The sequence below is a fragment of the Aotus nancymaae genome, unplaced genomic scaffold (genome assembly GCF_030222135.1).
Source record: "Aotus nancymaae isolate 86718 unplaced genomic scaffold, 86718_ANA_hifiasm-v0.15.2.pri h1tg000008l, whole genome shotgun sequence".
Classification (NCBI taxonomy): Eukaryota; Metazoa; Chordata; class Mammalia; order Primates; family Aotidae; genus Aotus; species Aotus nancymaae.
In genome coordinates this window covers 35,801,277-35,816,199 of record NW_026988419.1, presented here as the reverse complement: position 1 = coordinate 35,816,199, position 14,923 = coordinate 35,801,277, and the positions used below count along the sequence as shown (strand labels likewise).

The 14,923-nt window shown below is 39.4% G+C and overlaps 2 protein-coding genes across 2 annotated transcripts in view; one reads left to right on the top strand and one right to left on the bottom strand.

Moving 5' to 3' along the window:
* Positions 1–14,923, bottom strand: part of BOLL (boule homolog, RNA binding protein) — an 86,362-nt gene that overhangs the window by 50,390 nt on the left and 21,049 nt on the right. Inside the window, exon 7 of the mRNA XM_064372760.1 lies at positions 9,586–9,657. Within this exon, the coding sequence (XP_064228830.1) occupies positions 9,586–9,657 (72 nt within the window). The remainder of the gene's footprint in view (positions 1–9,585; positions 9,658–14,923) is intronic.
* LOC110568248 (complement component 1 Q subcomponent-binding protein, mitochondrial-like) lies at positions 12,673–13,716 on the top strand. The gene has a single exon (XM_064372832.1). The coding sequence runs from the start codon at positions 12,673–12,675 to the stop codon at positions 13,525–13,527; it is 855 nt and encodes a 284-aa protein (XP_064228902.1). The 3' UTR covers positions 13,528–13,716.

The window sequence follows — 14,923 nt, the reverse complement described above, 5'->3', positions numbered from 1 at the left end:
CTTGAATTAGGAAATGTTTTAAAAATTATGACTCCAAAAGCACAAACAACAAAGCAACAAGAACAAAAAAATAGTTAAATTAGATTTCATCAAAACTCTAAAATAAACTTTTGTGCAAGTGAAAATACAACCCACAGGATGAAAGAAAATATGGAACTTATATCAAGAGTGTATAAAGAACTCTTACAGGGCCGGGTGCGGTGGCTCATGCCTGTAATCCCAGCACTTTGGGAGGCCGAGGCTGGCGGATCACGAGGTCAAGAGATTGAGATCATCCTGGACAATATGGTGAAACCCCGTCTCTACTAAAAATACACAAATTAGCTGGGCATGGTGGCGTGCGCCTGTAGTCTCAGCTACTCGGGAGGCTGAGGCAGGAGACTTGCTTGAACCCGGGAGGCGGAGGTTGCAGTGAGCCGAGATTGCGCCACCGCACTCCAGCCTGGCACCTGGCGACAGAGTGAGACTCTGTTTCAAAAAAAAAAAAAAAAGAACTCTTAAAACTTAATAATCAAAAGACCAGTAAAAGACCAGTAAGCCAACTTAAAAACAGCCAAGTGATACGAATAGAATTTTCTCCAAAGAATACATACATATGGCCAATAAAAACAAGAAATAATGCTCAACACCACTAGCCTTCAGAGAAATAAAAATAAAAACAATAATACAACACCACTTCATACCCACTAGGATGGCTTTAATCAAAAAAGTAGATTGCAAGTGTTGATGGGCATGTGGAAAAATTAGAGCCCTCAAAATCTGCTGGCGGGAATGTAAAATGGTGCCGCCTTTTGGAAAATAGTCTATTTCTTTAAAAGGTTAAACATAGAGTTATCATATGACCCAGCAATTCCACTCTAGTTATAAGACCTAAGAGAAATAAAAATATATGTCTACATAAACATTTGTATGTGAATGTCCATGGCAGCATTATTTATAACAGTCAAAAGATAGAAACAACTCAAGTGTCCACCATCTTGCCCATCATCTGATGAATGTATAAACAAAATGTGGTATACACTGCAGCCATATAATTGGCTATTATTCAAGAATGAAGTACTGAGACATGCCATCACATAGATAAATCTTCAAAACATTATGCTAAATGTAAGAAGCCAGTCACAAAAGACCTCATATTGCATGATTCATTTTATAGGATATATCCACAATAGGCAAATCTAGAAAAACAGGTAAATAGATGACTGGTTGCCTAGGGTTGGGATAAGGGGGAAAAAAGGAGTATCTGCAACTACTCAGCTCATCCACTGTAGCACAAAAGGAGCCACAGACAATAATTAAACAAATGTGGCTGTGTTCCAATAATGCTTTATTTACAAAAACAGTCTGCTGGCTGGAGTTTGGTCTGCAAACCATAAATCGATGACCTTGCTCTGGACCAAAATGGTTTGGCATTATAGTTCACTTATCCCCAATTTCTTACTAGAATTAATGAAGAGTCCTGGTTAACTGAAAGAGGATGTCATAATACATAATAAACCACAATATATTATTTACTTTAATGTAAATTATGTGGAAAACTGACATATGTTAACATTTAAAAACTAACTTGCATCCAATACCTATATCTTACTTGGGGAATTATTGCTAAAGACTTTTTAGTTTAAATGTTAGCCAGGGGACCAAATCTGACCTCATTATATTTGGTAAAAGGAAGCAAAGCGTCCATCTTCTTGTATGACATTGTTTAGTTCCGTCTTAAAAAAAGAGAGGCATGATGTCAGCAATATGACTGACCAGAGATGCCTGGCATTCATTTTCCACTGGCTCCCCACCCTGCCACAAGAAAGGACTAAGGCAACAAATAAACAGCTACAATTTGACAGGAGCATCAAAGGGAGAGTACTGGAGTGCAGCAGGGGAGTGGAGACACACTTGTGGTGATTTCAAATCCAGGAGTGCAGCCTGGAGCCACTCAGCCTCTGCAACCCCTTCTCTCCTGATAGGATTGGATCTGCCTGGAGTTCTGCAATTTCTCATTGCAGGGAAAAGGTAAGCAGAAGATCCCCACCAGCCTGCATTGCTACTGCAGACATCTACACTCCTTGCAACAGAAGAATGTGTTGCAAGTCTCACAGTTTGGAGAGCTGCTGGGAATTTGTGGCTGTATTGCCCCAAATTAGGAGTACAAAGTGTGTACTCCCCACCCTCTCAACCCCACCCTGTGAGTCAAGCTGCTGCAGCATGATAGCATCTCGAGGCCATAGCCACCTCTGAAGTGCTCCCTCTTCTAGGGGGCCAGTAGCTATTGCATGTGTCCAGCACTGGGGTTCCATTTTCATTCTGCCAAGTCCATACCAGTGGCCGAACCCCAGCAGCATGGAACCTGAGGCTCAAGATTGGCTGATTCTGGTCCTGTACCGTAGGGAAACCAACTTCTGTTGCCTTCACTTCCAGCTAGAGGGACAATCTGGCTGTCTTGCCCAGGGTGAATCCACTCTTGAGCTGGTCCAACTGCTGCAATCCCTTGAGCAAGAGAGGTCCTCAATCCTCATAGCAGCTGAAATGCTCCCAGGATAGAATGGTTACACATCTGCATACAGGGCTGAGAAACCACCCAGAGGTGCCTCATGTTCTGCAGATAAGCCTCTGATCTGCCCTGTGTATGGAATTAGAGCCCAAGAAATAGCTCTGGAAACTTCCCCTGGCAGAAACGTCCCCAGGAGAGTAGGAGTGGCTGTGTGTCCATGCCTCAGGCCTCATGCCCACCCCTCCAGAAGACACATCCCTAGGACAGCTGAGCAGCCTTGAGCCTGTGTCCCAGGCCTGAGAAGCAGCTCCATAGTCCACTTTCAGTGGGCATGATCCCAGGCTGACCAAGTAGCCCTGTGCCTGTATCCTGGGCCTATGGAACAGCCCTCACAGAAACATTTCCAGGCCAGGTGATCCACCCTGTGCCTACATCCCAGACTTGAGAAATAGCCCCATGGGCCACCCCCAGCAGACATGCCCCTTGGCCAGGTGAGCAGTTGTGCACCTGCATCCCAAGCTGGAGAAGTAGCCCCTGACAAACATATCCTTAGCCAAATGAATGGCCATGCAGCTGTGTTGCAGGCCTAGGAAACAGTCCCATGGGTTGCCCCAGCAGACACACCCCCAGGCCAGCCAAGGAGCCAAGTGCCTGCATACCTGACCTGAGAAACAGCCCCACAGACTGCCTCTGGTGGGCACTACCCCAGGCTGGCTTAGAAATTACATGTCTGTGCTCTCAGCCAGAGTAACAGTCTTGTGGCCCCAAGCCCGGTGAGCCAGCCTTACCATGATCCAGATACAACCCTGACCTGGGCAACAGCCCAGCAAGCCCACCCCTGGCAAAGCCCCACCACCATTGTCACAGACTTTCTTGTCCTAGATCACTGAGAAACCTGCAAATACAACCCGAGAGGATTATAGCTTGAGACTACACAGAGACTATACTAGTGTGTCCACCTAGAACCAAGGCCAATGCACCCCACTGAACCAACACCCCAAGACTCATTCATGGAAATAAGTCTTCCCCTATGAAACCTACTCCAAATTTGAAAAGATGACTTTCACACCAGATGTGTAGAAATCAATGTAGGGACACATCAACCATCAAGGAAACATGTCACCTCTAATGAAAACAATAATTCTCTATTAACGGACCCCAATCATACAGAAATAGTTATATGTATTTCATGCCAGAAAAACAATTCAAAATAATAATCTGAAGGAAACTCAGTGAGATACAAGAGAATACAGATAGACAATTCAACAAAATCAGGAAAACAACTCATAATTTGAATGAGAAATTCAACAAAGAGATAGATATCAAAAACAAACAAACAAATGGATATCCTAGAGCTGAAGAAATCAATGAATGAAATAAAAATCTAACCGAGAATTTCAACAATACACTAGACTAAGAAGAAGAAAGAATTTCTGAACTTGAAGGCAGGTCTTTTGAAATAACACAGGCAGGAAAAAAAAAAAAGAAGAATGAAGAAAACCTACAGGATTTATAAGATACCATGAAGAGGATAAATATTCATTCATATAATGGGCATTCCAGAAGGAAAAGAGAAGGCAAAAGGTGAGGAAAACATGTTTAATGCTGCCCTTATTTCATCAAACGTGTTTTAATGAAATAATAACACATTTGTTTTTTTCATTTTAAAAAGAAGAATTTAAAAGCAGCAAGAAAAAGTGTCAAGTCACAATTAAAGAAATCCCTGTTATACTAACAGCAGATTTCTTAGCAGAAATCTTACAGGCCAGGGGAGAATGGGATGACATATTCAAAAAACCCAAGGTAGAAACCTCCCAGCCAAGAATATTGTACTCAGTAAAGCTATCCTTCAGAAATGAAGGAGAAATAAAGTCTTTCACAAGTCCAGGTGTGGTGGCTCACACCTGTAGTCCCAGTGCTTTGGAAGACTGAGGCAGGAAGATGCTTGAGCCCAGGAATTTGAGACCAGCCTGGGCAACATAGCAAGACCCTATCTCTTAGAAAAAAATTAGCCAGGCATGGCACATGCCTGTAGTCTCAGCTACGTGGCAGGCTAAGGTGGGAGAGATTTCTTGAGCTCAAAAGTTTGATGCTGCAGTGAGCTATGAGCATGCCACTATACACTGCCTCTGAAAAACCCAGCTCTTTCATAGACAAGCAAAAACTGAAGAGAATTTATCACCACTAGATTGGCCTTACAAGAAAATACTCAAGGGAGTCTTACATCAGGAAGTGAAAAGATGATAAGCACCATCATGAAACATGCAAAACTATAAAATTCACTGGGAGAGCCATTACACGAGGACAAAGAGAAAAGAATCAAATCTTATTATTGCAGAGAACCCAGCTGCCAAAAATCACCAATAAGAGAGAGAATAAGGAAAAAAAGATATACAAAAAAAAAAAAAAAAAAAAAACAACCCAAAACAGAAAACAATAAAAAAAAAATGACAGGAGTAAGTCCTCACCTATCAATAATAACCCTGAATGTAAATGGGTTAAATTCTCCATTTAAAAGATAGACACTGGCTGAATAGATAAAAAAGAGAGACCCAATTATATGCTACCTAAAATAAACTCACCTTAACTGTAAAGACACACATAGACTGAAAGTGAAGGGATGGAAAAACATGTTCCATGCAAATGAAAACCAAAGCAGGCAGGAGTAGCCATACTTATATCAAACAAAACCGACTTCAAGTGAAAAGTTTTAAAAAGAGACGAAGAAGAACATTTAATAAAGGGATCAATTTAGCAAGAAAATATAACAATTGTAAATATATATGTACCCAACACCAAAGCACCCAGATAATATAATGCAAGTCTTATTTGACCTAAAGAGAGAGGGAGAGACCCCAATAAAATAGTAGTTGGGGACTTCAATATCCCACTCTCAGCATTGTATAGATCATATAGAAAGAAAATAAACAGGTCGGACACTGTGGCTCATGCCTGTAATCCCAGCACTTTGGGAGGCTGAGGCTGAGGTGGGTAGATCACAAGCTCAGGAGTTTCAGATTAGCCGGCCTGACCTACATGGTGAAACCCCATCTCTACTAAAAATACAAAAATTAGCCAGGCCTGGTGGTGTGCGCCTGTAATCCTAGCTACTCAGGAGGCTGAGGCAGGAGAATCGCTTGAACTCAGGAGGTGGAGGTTGCAGTGAGCCTATATCGCGCCATTGCACTCCAGCCGGGGTGACAGAGTGAGACTCCATCTCAAAACAAACAAACAAACAGAAAATAAACAAAGAAACTTGGATTTAAATGGCACCATAGGCCAAACAGACCTAACAGCCATTTAGAGAACATTTAACTGAACAGCTGCAAAATATCATCAGTACATGAAACATTCTCCAGAATGACAATATTTTAGGAAACAAAACAAATCTCAAGAAATTAAAAACCTGAAATCATATCAAGTACCTTAACTGACCAAAATGAAATAAAACAAGACATCAATAGCAAGAAAAACTATACGAAGCTATGGAAATTAAGCAACATACTCCTGAATGACCAGTGGGTGAAGGAAGAAATTAAGAATGAAAATAGAAACACAACATACCAAAACCTGTGGGACACAACAATAGCAGTATTAAGAGGCAAATTTATAGCAATGAATGCTTACATAAAAAAAACTAAATATTTCAAACAAACACCCTTACAATGTACCTCTAGGAACTAGAAAAGCAAAAACAAGCTAAACCCAAAATTAGTAGAAGAAAAGAAATATTAACAATCAGAGCAGAAATAAACAACGTTGAGGCTACAAAACAATACAAAATATTAATAAAACAAAAGGTTGATTTTTAAAAAGAAAAACAAAACTGACAAACGATTAGCTAGCCTTAGAAAAACGAAAGAAGACTTAGATAAATAAAATCAGCAATGAAAAAGACATCACAATGGATACCACAGAAATACAAAGGATCATTAGAGACTACTATGAACAACTACATGCTAATAAATTAGAAAACCTAGAAGAAACAGATAAATTTCTGAACATACACAATCTACCAAGACTGAACCAAGAAGAAATTGAAAACCTTAAGAAACAAATAACAAGTAACAAAATTGAATCAGTAATTACGATGTCTTCCAACAAAGGAAAGTGCAGAACTACATGGCTGAATTCCACCAAACCTTTAGATAAGAATACCAGGTCTTCACAAACCATTACAAAAAATTGAAGCAGAGGGAATTCTCCCTAATTCATTCCATTAGTTTGATTATATTAAACTAAAAAGTTCCTGCACGGTGAAGAAAACAATCAACAGAGTGAAGAGGCATCATGTTGAATGGGAGAAAACATCTGTAAACTACTTATCTGATACAGAATTAATATCCAAAATATACAAGGAACTGAGACATCTCAACAGCAAAACAAACAAACAAAAAATAAACTGATTAAAAATGGGCAAATGATCTGAACAGACATTTTGTAAAAGAAAAGAAATGGTTAACAAATATATGAAAAAATGCTCAACATCACTAATTATCAGGAAACTAAATCAAAACCACAAAGAGGTATTTTCTCATCTCAGTTAGGATGGTTATTGTCAAAAAGACAAAAATAATAAATGCTGGTGAGGATGTAGAGAAAAGGGAACTCTTTTACCCTGTTAGTGGGAATGCAAATTAGTACAACCACTGTGGAGAACAGTATGGAGGTCCCTAAAAAAACCTCAAATAGAACTAGCATATGATCTGGTAATCCCCACTACTGGGAATGTATTTGGAAAAAAGGAAATCATTGTATCAGAGATACATCAGCATCCCCATCTTTATTACAGCATTATTCACAGTAACCAAGATATGGAATCAACATAGGTGTCCAACAACAGACGAATAAAGAAAATGTGGTGTATATATATATATAATATATATATGTGATGGAATACTATTTGGTTATGAAAAAGAATAAAATCCTATCACTCATGGCAACATGGATGGAACTGAAGGTCATTATGTTAAGTGAAATAAGCCAGGAACAGAAAGTTAAACACCACATGTTCTCACTCATATGTGGAAGCTAAAAAACACTGGTCTCAAAAATATGCCACCTGCACAGATATCTCCAAAAAGAAAAGGTTTCTTTTTTCCCCCCTTTCTTGTAATAAAGGATAAGTTTCCAAGTCTTTTTCACTGCTGTTTGAGCCATGTTTAGAAGAGAGTAGCTTGTCCTCTGCTGGTCTACACTGGTTGCCAAACTTACTTGTATTCCTGGTTTTGCATATGCTGCATTAAGACTTACGTATGGCAAGAAGACATTTTTGTTGTTGTTGTTGTTAAAGGAAACAAACTCTCAAATAATGAAGTGATGTAAAAGCTGCATATGCCTGCAAAGCTCTGAATTCAGGTCCCATTGCTGTCACAAAGAAATGAATGTAACTCCCACCCTAATCCCTTTTTTATGTAATAGAAGTGCCTTAGCATGCATTGCAACTGTCATCACTGCAGTAAGCTGATTTACAGATGTTTTCCACTGAGCATCACAATAAAGAGTGCTGTGTGCTATGAAAAAAAACTAAGTTGATCTCATAGAAGTAAAAAGAATACTAGGGGCTGAGAAGGATAGAGGGAAAGGAAAAATAGGGAGAGGTTTGTGAAAGGATACAAAATTACAGCTACCTCAGGAATGTAAAACCAAACATTCCATATTCTCACTTATAAGTGGGAGCTAAGCTATGAGAATACAAAGGCATCAGAATGATACAATGGACTCTGGGGACTTAGAGGGAAGGGGTGGGAAGGGGGTGAGGGATGAAAGACTACAAATTGTGTTCGTGTATACTGCAAGGGTGATGGGTGCACCAAAATCTCAAAAATCACCACTAAGGAACCAAATCCCCACAAACCTATGGAAATAAAAATAAAAAAAAAACACACACACACAAAGAAAACCCCCACAAAAAAGTCCCCAAATTACAGCTAGATAGGAGGAATAAGTTCTAGTGTTCTATACCACTATAGGATGATTATAGTTAACAATAATACATAGTTTCAAACAGCTAGAAGGAGGCTACTGAATGTTCCCAACACAAAGAAATGATAAATGTTTGAGATGATGGATATGCTAATTACCCTCATTTGATCACCATATTATATGTATCAAAACATCACCATGTACTACATGAATAGATTACTTATCATTTGTCAACGAAAAATTTTAAAAAAGAAAAACCACCACCAAGGATTAACTACCTCTTCTTCATTTTTTGTTTTCTAACTAATCATTTATTTTATTTTATTTATTTTAAAAACTTTTATTTTAGGTTCAGGGATACGTGTGAAGATTTGATACATAGGTAAACTCGTGTCACAGGGGTTTGTTGCACAAATTATTTCATAACTCAGGTAGTAAGCCTAGTACCCAATAGTTATCTTTTCTGCTCTTCTCCCTCTTCCCACCCTCCACCCTCAAGTAGACCCCAGTGTCTACTATTCCTTTCTTTGCATTCATGAGTTCTCATCACTTAGCTCACACTTACAAGTGAGAACATGTGGTATTTGTTTTTCTGTTCCTCTGTTAGTTTGCTAAGGGTAGCCTCCAGCTCCATCCATGTCCCTGCAAAAGATATGATCTCATTCTTTTTTATGGCTGCATAGTATTCCTTGGTGTATATGTACCACATTTTCTTTATTCATCTGTCATTGATGGGTATTTAGGTTGATTCCATGTCTTTGCTATTGTGGATAGTGCTGCAATGAACATTTGCATGCATGTGTCTTTATGGTAGAATGATTTATATTCCTTTGGGTATATACCCAGTAACGGGTCGAGTGGTAGTTCTGCTTTTAGTTCTTTGAGGAATTTCCATACTGCCCTCCACAATGGTTGAGCTAATTTACATTCCAACTAACAGTGTATAAGTGTTCCTGTTCTCTGTAACCTCACCAGCATCTGTTATTTCTTGACTGTTTAATAGTAGCCATTCTGACTGGTGTGAGATGGTATCTCATGGTGGTTTTGATTTGCATTTCTCTAATGAGCTATCTCTTTGTAATTAGTAGAATGGTTGCATGAGAAATAAATGGAAGTTACCTAAGAAAGGACTGAAAGTTTCAGAGAGAATTTTAATTGTAATTTGTGTTTACCTGGTAGTGATATGCAGGTTGCTGATAAATGGGCTGAGCTACCATCACAGGGGAGCTAGATATAGAACGTGACTATAAAAGGATGGAAAAATAGAAAAATTAGGCAGAAGCCTTTAAAATAGCTCACAATAAAATTTATCTCAAATTATTACCTAAACCCAGTCAACTTCTGGTTTACGATTAGAAATGTTATTTTTCTACCTCTTATTGATATTATTACCAACTCTACTAAGTCTCTTTGTTAAAATCATCATAGTATCCTTACTTCCATGTGGTTTAAGTTCCATAGTAATGCTAAAACAACCACCAGAAAAGTTGCTTTTCCAACTTTTTCCTCCAAAGATTATGAAAATATAGTTCTAAGACGATACTTAGAGGAAAATGACAGCCACACTTAGGCTGACACTGCCTGTTTCCATTGTGGGGACCAGCAGTAAACAGTTAATGTTTATAATATCATTTAGAACTGAATGAATAGTCGTAACTAATTTTTCCACTAGTTACAAATAATCAATGTTCTATTCCTTTGCTATACATATAATTAAAGCAAAGATATTTTATTTTTATTTTAGTAATTTGACATTTAAATTAGTTAATAGGTTGATAAACTAATAAGTGAAAAATCTACGTCTGAAAAAAGTACAAGTAACACTTGATTATTCAAAGTGATCTTTCACTTTTTGGGCTTACTCTTTTAAGCCCCAAAACAGATTACTTAAAACCAGATTATTAATAAAATAGGCAAGTTGTATTGCAAGATAGTAAAACTGGCTCTAATACAGCAATTAAAATTCAGTCTCTAATGTGGAATCTAACTTGTATTGTTTTAAGGTTCAGACCCTGAAAACTGAAGAAAAGTATGTTTTTTACAATTCACACACTATGGTATGCTAATAAAACTGTATCACAGATTAACATTAGAAAATAATAATGTAATTTGCTGTATTAATAGATTAAAGGAGAAAAACTATAATTTCAGCAGAGACAGAAAATGTATTTGTTAAAATTCCAGACCTTTTTATGATTAAAAACTCTTAATGAATAGTAGAAAGTAGCTTCCTTAATTTATTTAGGGCAGTAACTCTCAACCATGAATGATTTTGTCCTCTAGGGAACATCTGGCAATGTTGGGAGACATTTTTGATTGTCATAACTATGAGGATCCCAGGGACACTTCTAAACATCCTACAGTGCACAGGACAGTTCCTCAACCAAGAAATCATCTGGCTCAAAATGTCAACAGTGCTAAGATTGAGAAATTCTGGTTAAGAGTATCTTCCAAAACCTACAAAGTATGCGTGTGTGTGTGTGTCTCTCTCTCTCTATGTTTGTGTGTGTATACATATATATATTTATATGCATACGTATGTATTTATATGTGTATATACATAGGTTTTCCACTTATAAATTTATCATATGTATGTATATGTATATGCACACATGTAAAGCTTAATGGTGAATCACTGAACTTGCTTCCTTTTTCAAGAACAAGGTCATGATGTTTTCACTCTATCAATACTGTAGCAGAGACACCATCAGTGCAAAAACTCCAGGAAAAAAAGAAGAGAAAGAATTAGAAGTATACCAAATCATAAATAATTGTGTAAATGAGAGTTTGGTAGGGTTGCTGATACAATATCAATATTGAAAAATCAAGAGCATTGCTATACATCAGCTATAATCTATTAGAAAACATGATTTAAATAACAGCTTTCATGAAAGCAACAAAACTATAGTGCACTAAGAATAAATTCAACAAAAGATGTGTCAAGCTTTTTTATGGAGAAAGAAAACTTTTTTATGGATAGAAGTAAAATAAGACAAATAAATGGAGAGATGTATCATGTTCAGGGATATAAAGAGTCAATATTTAAAATACTGAAATGTGCCAAGTTACCCACACTATTTAATGTAATTCTAATAACAAAAAGGGCTTTTCACAGAACTAAACAAGCTGAATTATAAAATGTATACTTATAAAAACAAAGACATAGGATAGAAGAGAGAATCCTGAAGAAGAACAAAGTCCTTTAAGATTTCAAGACTCATTATAAAGTCAAAATAATTAGAATTGAACAAGGCAAACAAATATACCAATGGAACAAAATAGAGAGCAGAAAAAAGACCCATACACATGGAAACTTAGTATTTGGCAGAGGATTAATTTCAAAATAGTAAGAAACAGATGGATTAGTTAATACATAAATTCAAGATTTAAGATCTGGCAGTGAAAAGTGGCAATAATATGGAATTAAAAATAAAAAATAGAATAACTATATTCCTGTAGTAAAAAATAAAAACAAAAAAGAGGAAAAAAGTCTTGTAACAAAGAGCAAAAAAACAATAATTTTTTTATGAGAAAAAAATAAAAAAGAGTTAATGGACAAGCCATAAACTGGAAGAAGATATTGACAACCCACAAAATTCATGTAATAAACTCAAGATTAAAAATAAATCACCCCAATAGAAAAATGGACAATGGATATGAACAGGCAGCTCACAGAAGAAAGTGGAATGACCATAAATATACAAAAATATATTCAATATTACTAGAAGTTAGACAAAAAATAAAAAAAAAAATAAAAATAAAACAAAATACCACTGCATAAAATAATATTGGTATACATGTAAAAATCTGGTAATTTTAAGGGTTGGCAGCTTATGGAAAAATTAGGGCTGTCATAAACTGTTGGCTAGGATTTCAAATAGCTTTCAAAAGCTCTTTGGCAACATCTAGTCAAAGATGTGCATACTTGATGAATGTGAAATTCTATGTATATATCCTTGCCTAGACCAAGGTACATTAGGGAAATACAAAAATTTTCCAGTAATACGTGGACATGAATAACTTTAAGAGTACCAATTTTCAGATTCTAAACTTCATATATACTCCTTTCTGATGTGATCCACCCATGACTGCGTCTGTGTAACATGGATTCTTCTTTTAAAAACTCCACCTTCACCATCACTCTTTTGCTTCTCTAAAGAAAGGCATATTTCTCACTTCTTCTGAATCTTGCTATAATGTTATTAAATAATAACAACAGGGCGCCTTTGCATCTGCACGTGTTTGCAGTCCTCTCCGCGATGCTGCCTCTGCTACGCTGCGTGCCCCGTGTGCTGGGCTCCTCCGTTGCCAGCCTCCGCACCGCGGCTACCGCCTCGCCTGCTTCGCCATTCTGGCAGCTCCTGCAGCCGGCGCCCCGGCTGTGCACCCAGCCCTTCGGGCTGCTCAGCGTGCGCGCAGGTTCCGAGCAGCGGCCGGGCCTCCTGCGGCCTCGCGGGCCCTGCGCCTGCGGCTGTGGCTGCGGAGCGCTGCACACCGAAGGAGACAAAGCTTTTGTTGATTTCCTGAGTGATGAAATTAAGGAGGAAAGAAAAATCCAGAAGCATAAAACCCTCCCTAAGATGTCTGGAGGTTGGGAGCTGGAACTGAATGGGACAGAAGCTAAATTAGTGCGGAAAGTTGCCGGGGAAACAATCACTGTCACTTTCAACATTAACAACAGCATCCCATCAACATTTGATGGTGAAGAGGAACCCTCACAAGGGCAGAAGGTTGAAGAACAGGAGCCTGAATTGACGTCAACTCCCAATTTTGTGGTTGAAGTTATAAAGAATGATGGCAAGAAGGCCCTTGTGCTGGACTGTCATTATCCAGAAGATGAGGTTGGACAAGAGGATGAGGCTGAGAGTGACATCTTCTCTATCAGGGAAGTTAGCTTTCAGTCCACTGGCGACTCTGAATGGAAGGATACTAATTATACACTAAACACAGATTCCCTGGACTGGGCCTTATATGACCACCTAATGGATTTCCTTGCGGACCAAGGGGTGGACAACACTTTTGCAGATGAGTTGGTGGAGCTCAGCACAGCCCTGGAGCACCAGGAGTACATTACTTTTCTTGAAGACCTCAAAAGTTTTGTCAAGAGCAAGTAGAGCAGACAGACACTGAAAGCCATAGTTTTACGGCAGGCTTTGGTCATTGAACAAATCAAGTCTGAAGCTAGACACATGCTTTGAAATGATTATCATCCTAATATCATGGGAAAAAAATACCAAATTTAAATTATATATGATGTTTTACGCTCTCATTTATTACCATTTTTTTCTATACAAATCTATTATTTGTAGATTTTTGTATAACATAATAGACAAAAAAATTGGTTTATCTCCTCCAAAAAAAAAAAAAAAAAAAACAAAAAACAGGGCATCAAACAGACACACAACTCAAGAGGACAATGCTGAGGATCCAAGATGGCCGCTTAGGAGGAAGTCGGGATTGCAGCTCCGAGAGAAGGCGCAGAGGGTGAGTGGACGCCGCATTTCCAGACGAATTTTTACTGCCCACAGACCAGGAGATTCACAGGAGGACAAGCCCCATGGGTCGCCAGCACCACTGGTTTGAGTGGCGTGGCTGCTCAGCCTACGCCCTGGGGCGGGGGGCAGTGGCTTCTTATGCAGAGCAAAAGAGACAGAGTTCCCTCTGAGCCAGCAAGGGGAGCTGAAGCAGGGAGCCAAGCCAGGAGACCCCGGGCAAGGGAGCGCCACGAATCTCAGAGCCGCTGCTTCGGCTGATGCAGCGGCACACAGGGCAGCGGATTTTAACTGCCCACAGACCAGGAGATTCACAGGCGGAGAAGCTCCACGGGTTCCCAGCGCTGCTGGTTGGACCAGAGCAGCCGCTCGGCCTGCACCGGGGGCAGGGAGCAGCGGCTCCTTGAGCAAAGTGAACGAGACTGTGTCCCCTCTGGGCCAGCAAGGGGAGCTGTGGCAAGGAGGCAAGCCAAGAGATTACCGGGCAAAGAGGGCCCCTCTGGAAACACGGCTGAACCCGGGACGGTCCAGCTCTGTGGGGGAGGGGCGTCCTCCATCGGGAAACACCCTGCAGTTCCCGAGGCAATTTTCCGTAACCAAGACAACCCGCCACTACAGAGACTCCGTCACTACAGGGGCGGGCCAGCATAGCGGAAGCAGTTCTAACTACACCCACAGGACTGCAGGGAAGCTCACACGGAAGCTGGGCGGAGCCCAAAACAGCTCAGCGAAGCCTCTGCAGGCTGAGTGTGACTAGACTGCCACCTTATGGGCAGGGAAAATGGTAGCAACATAGCTGAAAAGCATAAAGCGCTAACCCCCTCGGCCAGAACACCTGGGGAGAAGAAAAGGGGGTTTAAGAGTTCAGCTGCTGCAGACTTAAAATTACCAAAATCAGAAAGACAGCAACTACAAAGTCAATAGGCGGATAAATCCACAAAGATGGGAAGAAACCAGCGCAAAAAGGATGAAAACAACCAAAACCAGAACACCTCTCCCCCTACAAGGCAGCATAACT

Coding starts and splice junctions, on each gene's coding strand:
- LOC110568248 (XM_064372832.1), top strand. CDS start 12,673: ATGCTGCCTCTGCTACGCTGCGTGCCCCGTGTGCTGGGCTCCTCCGTT.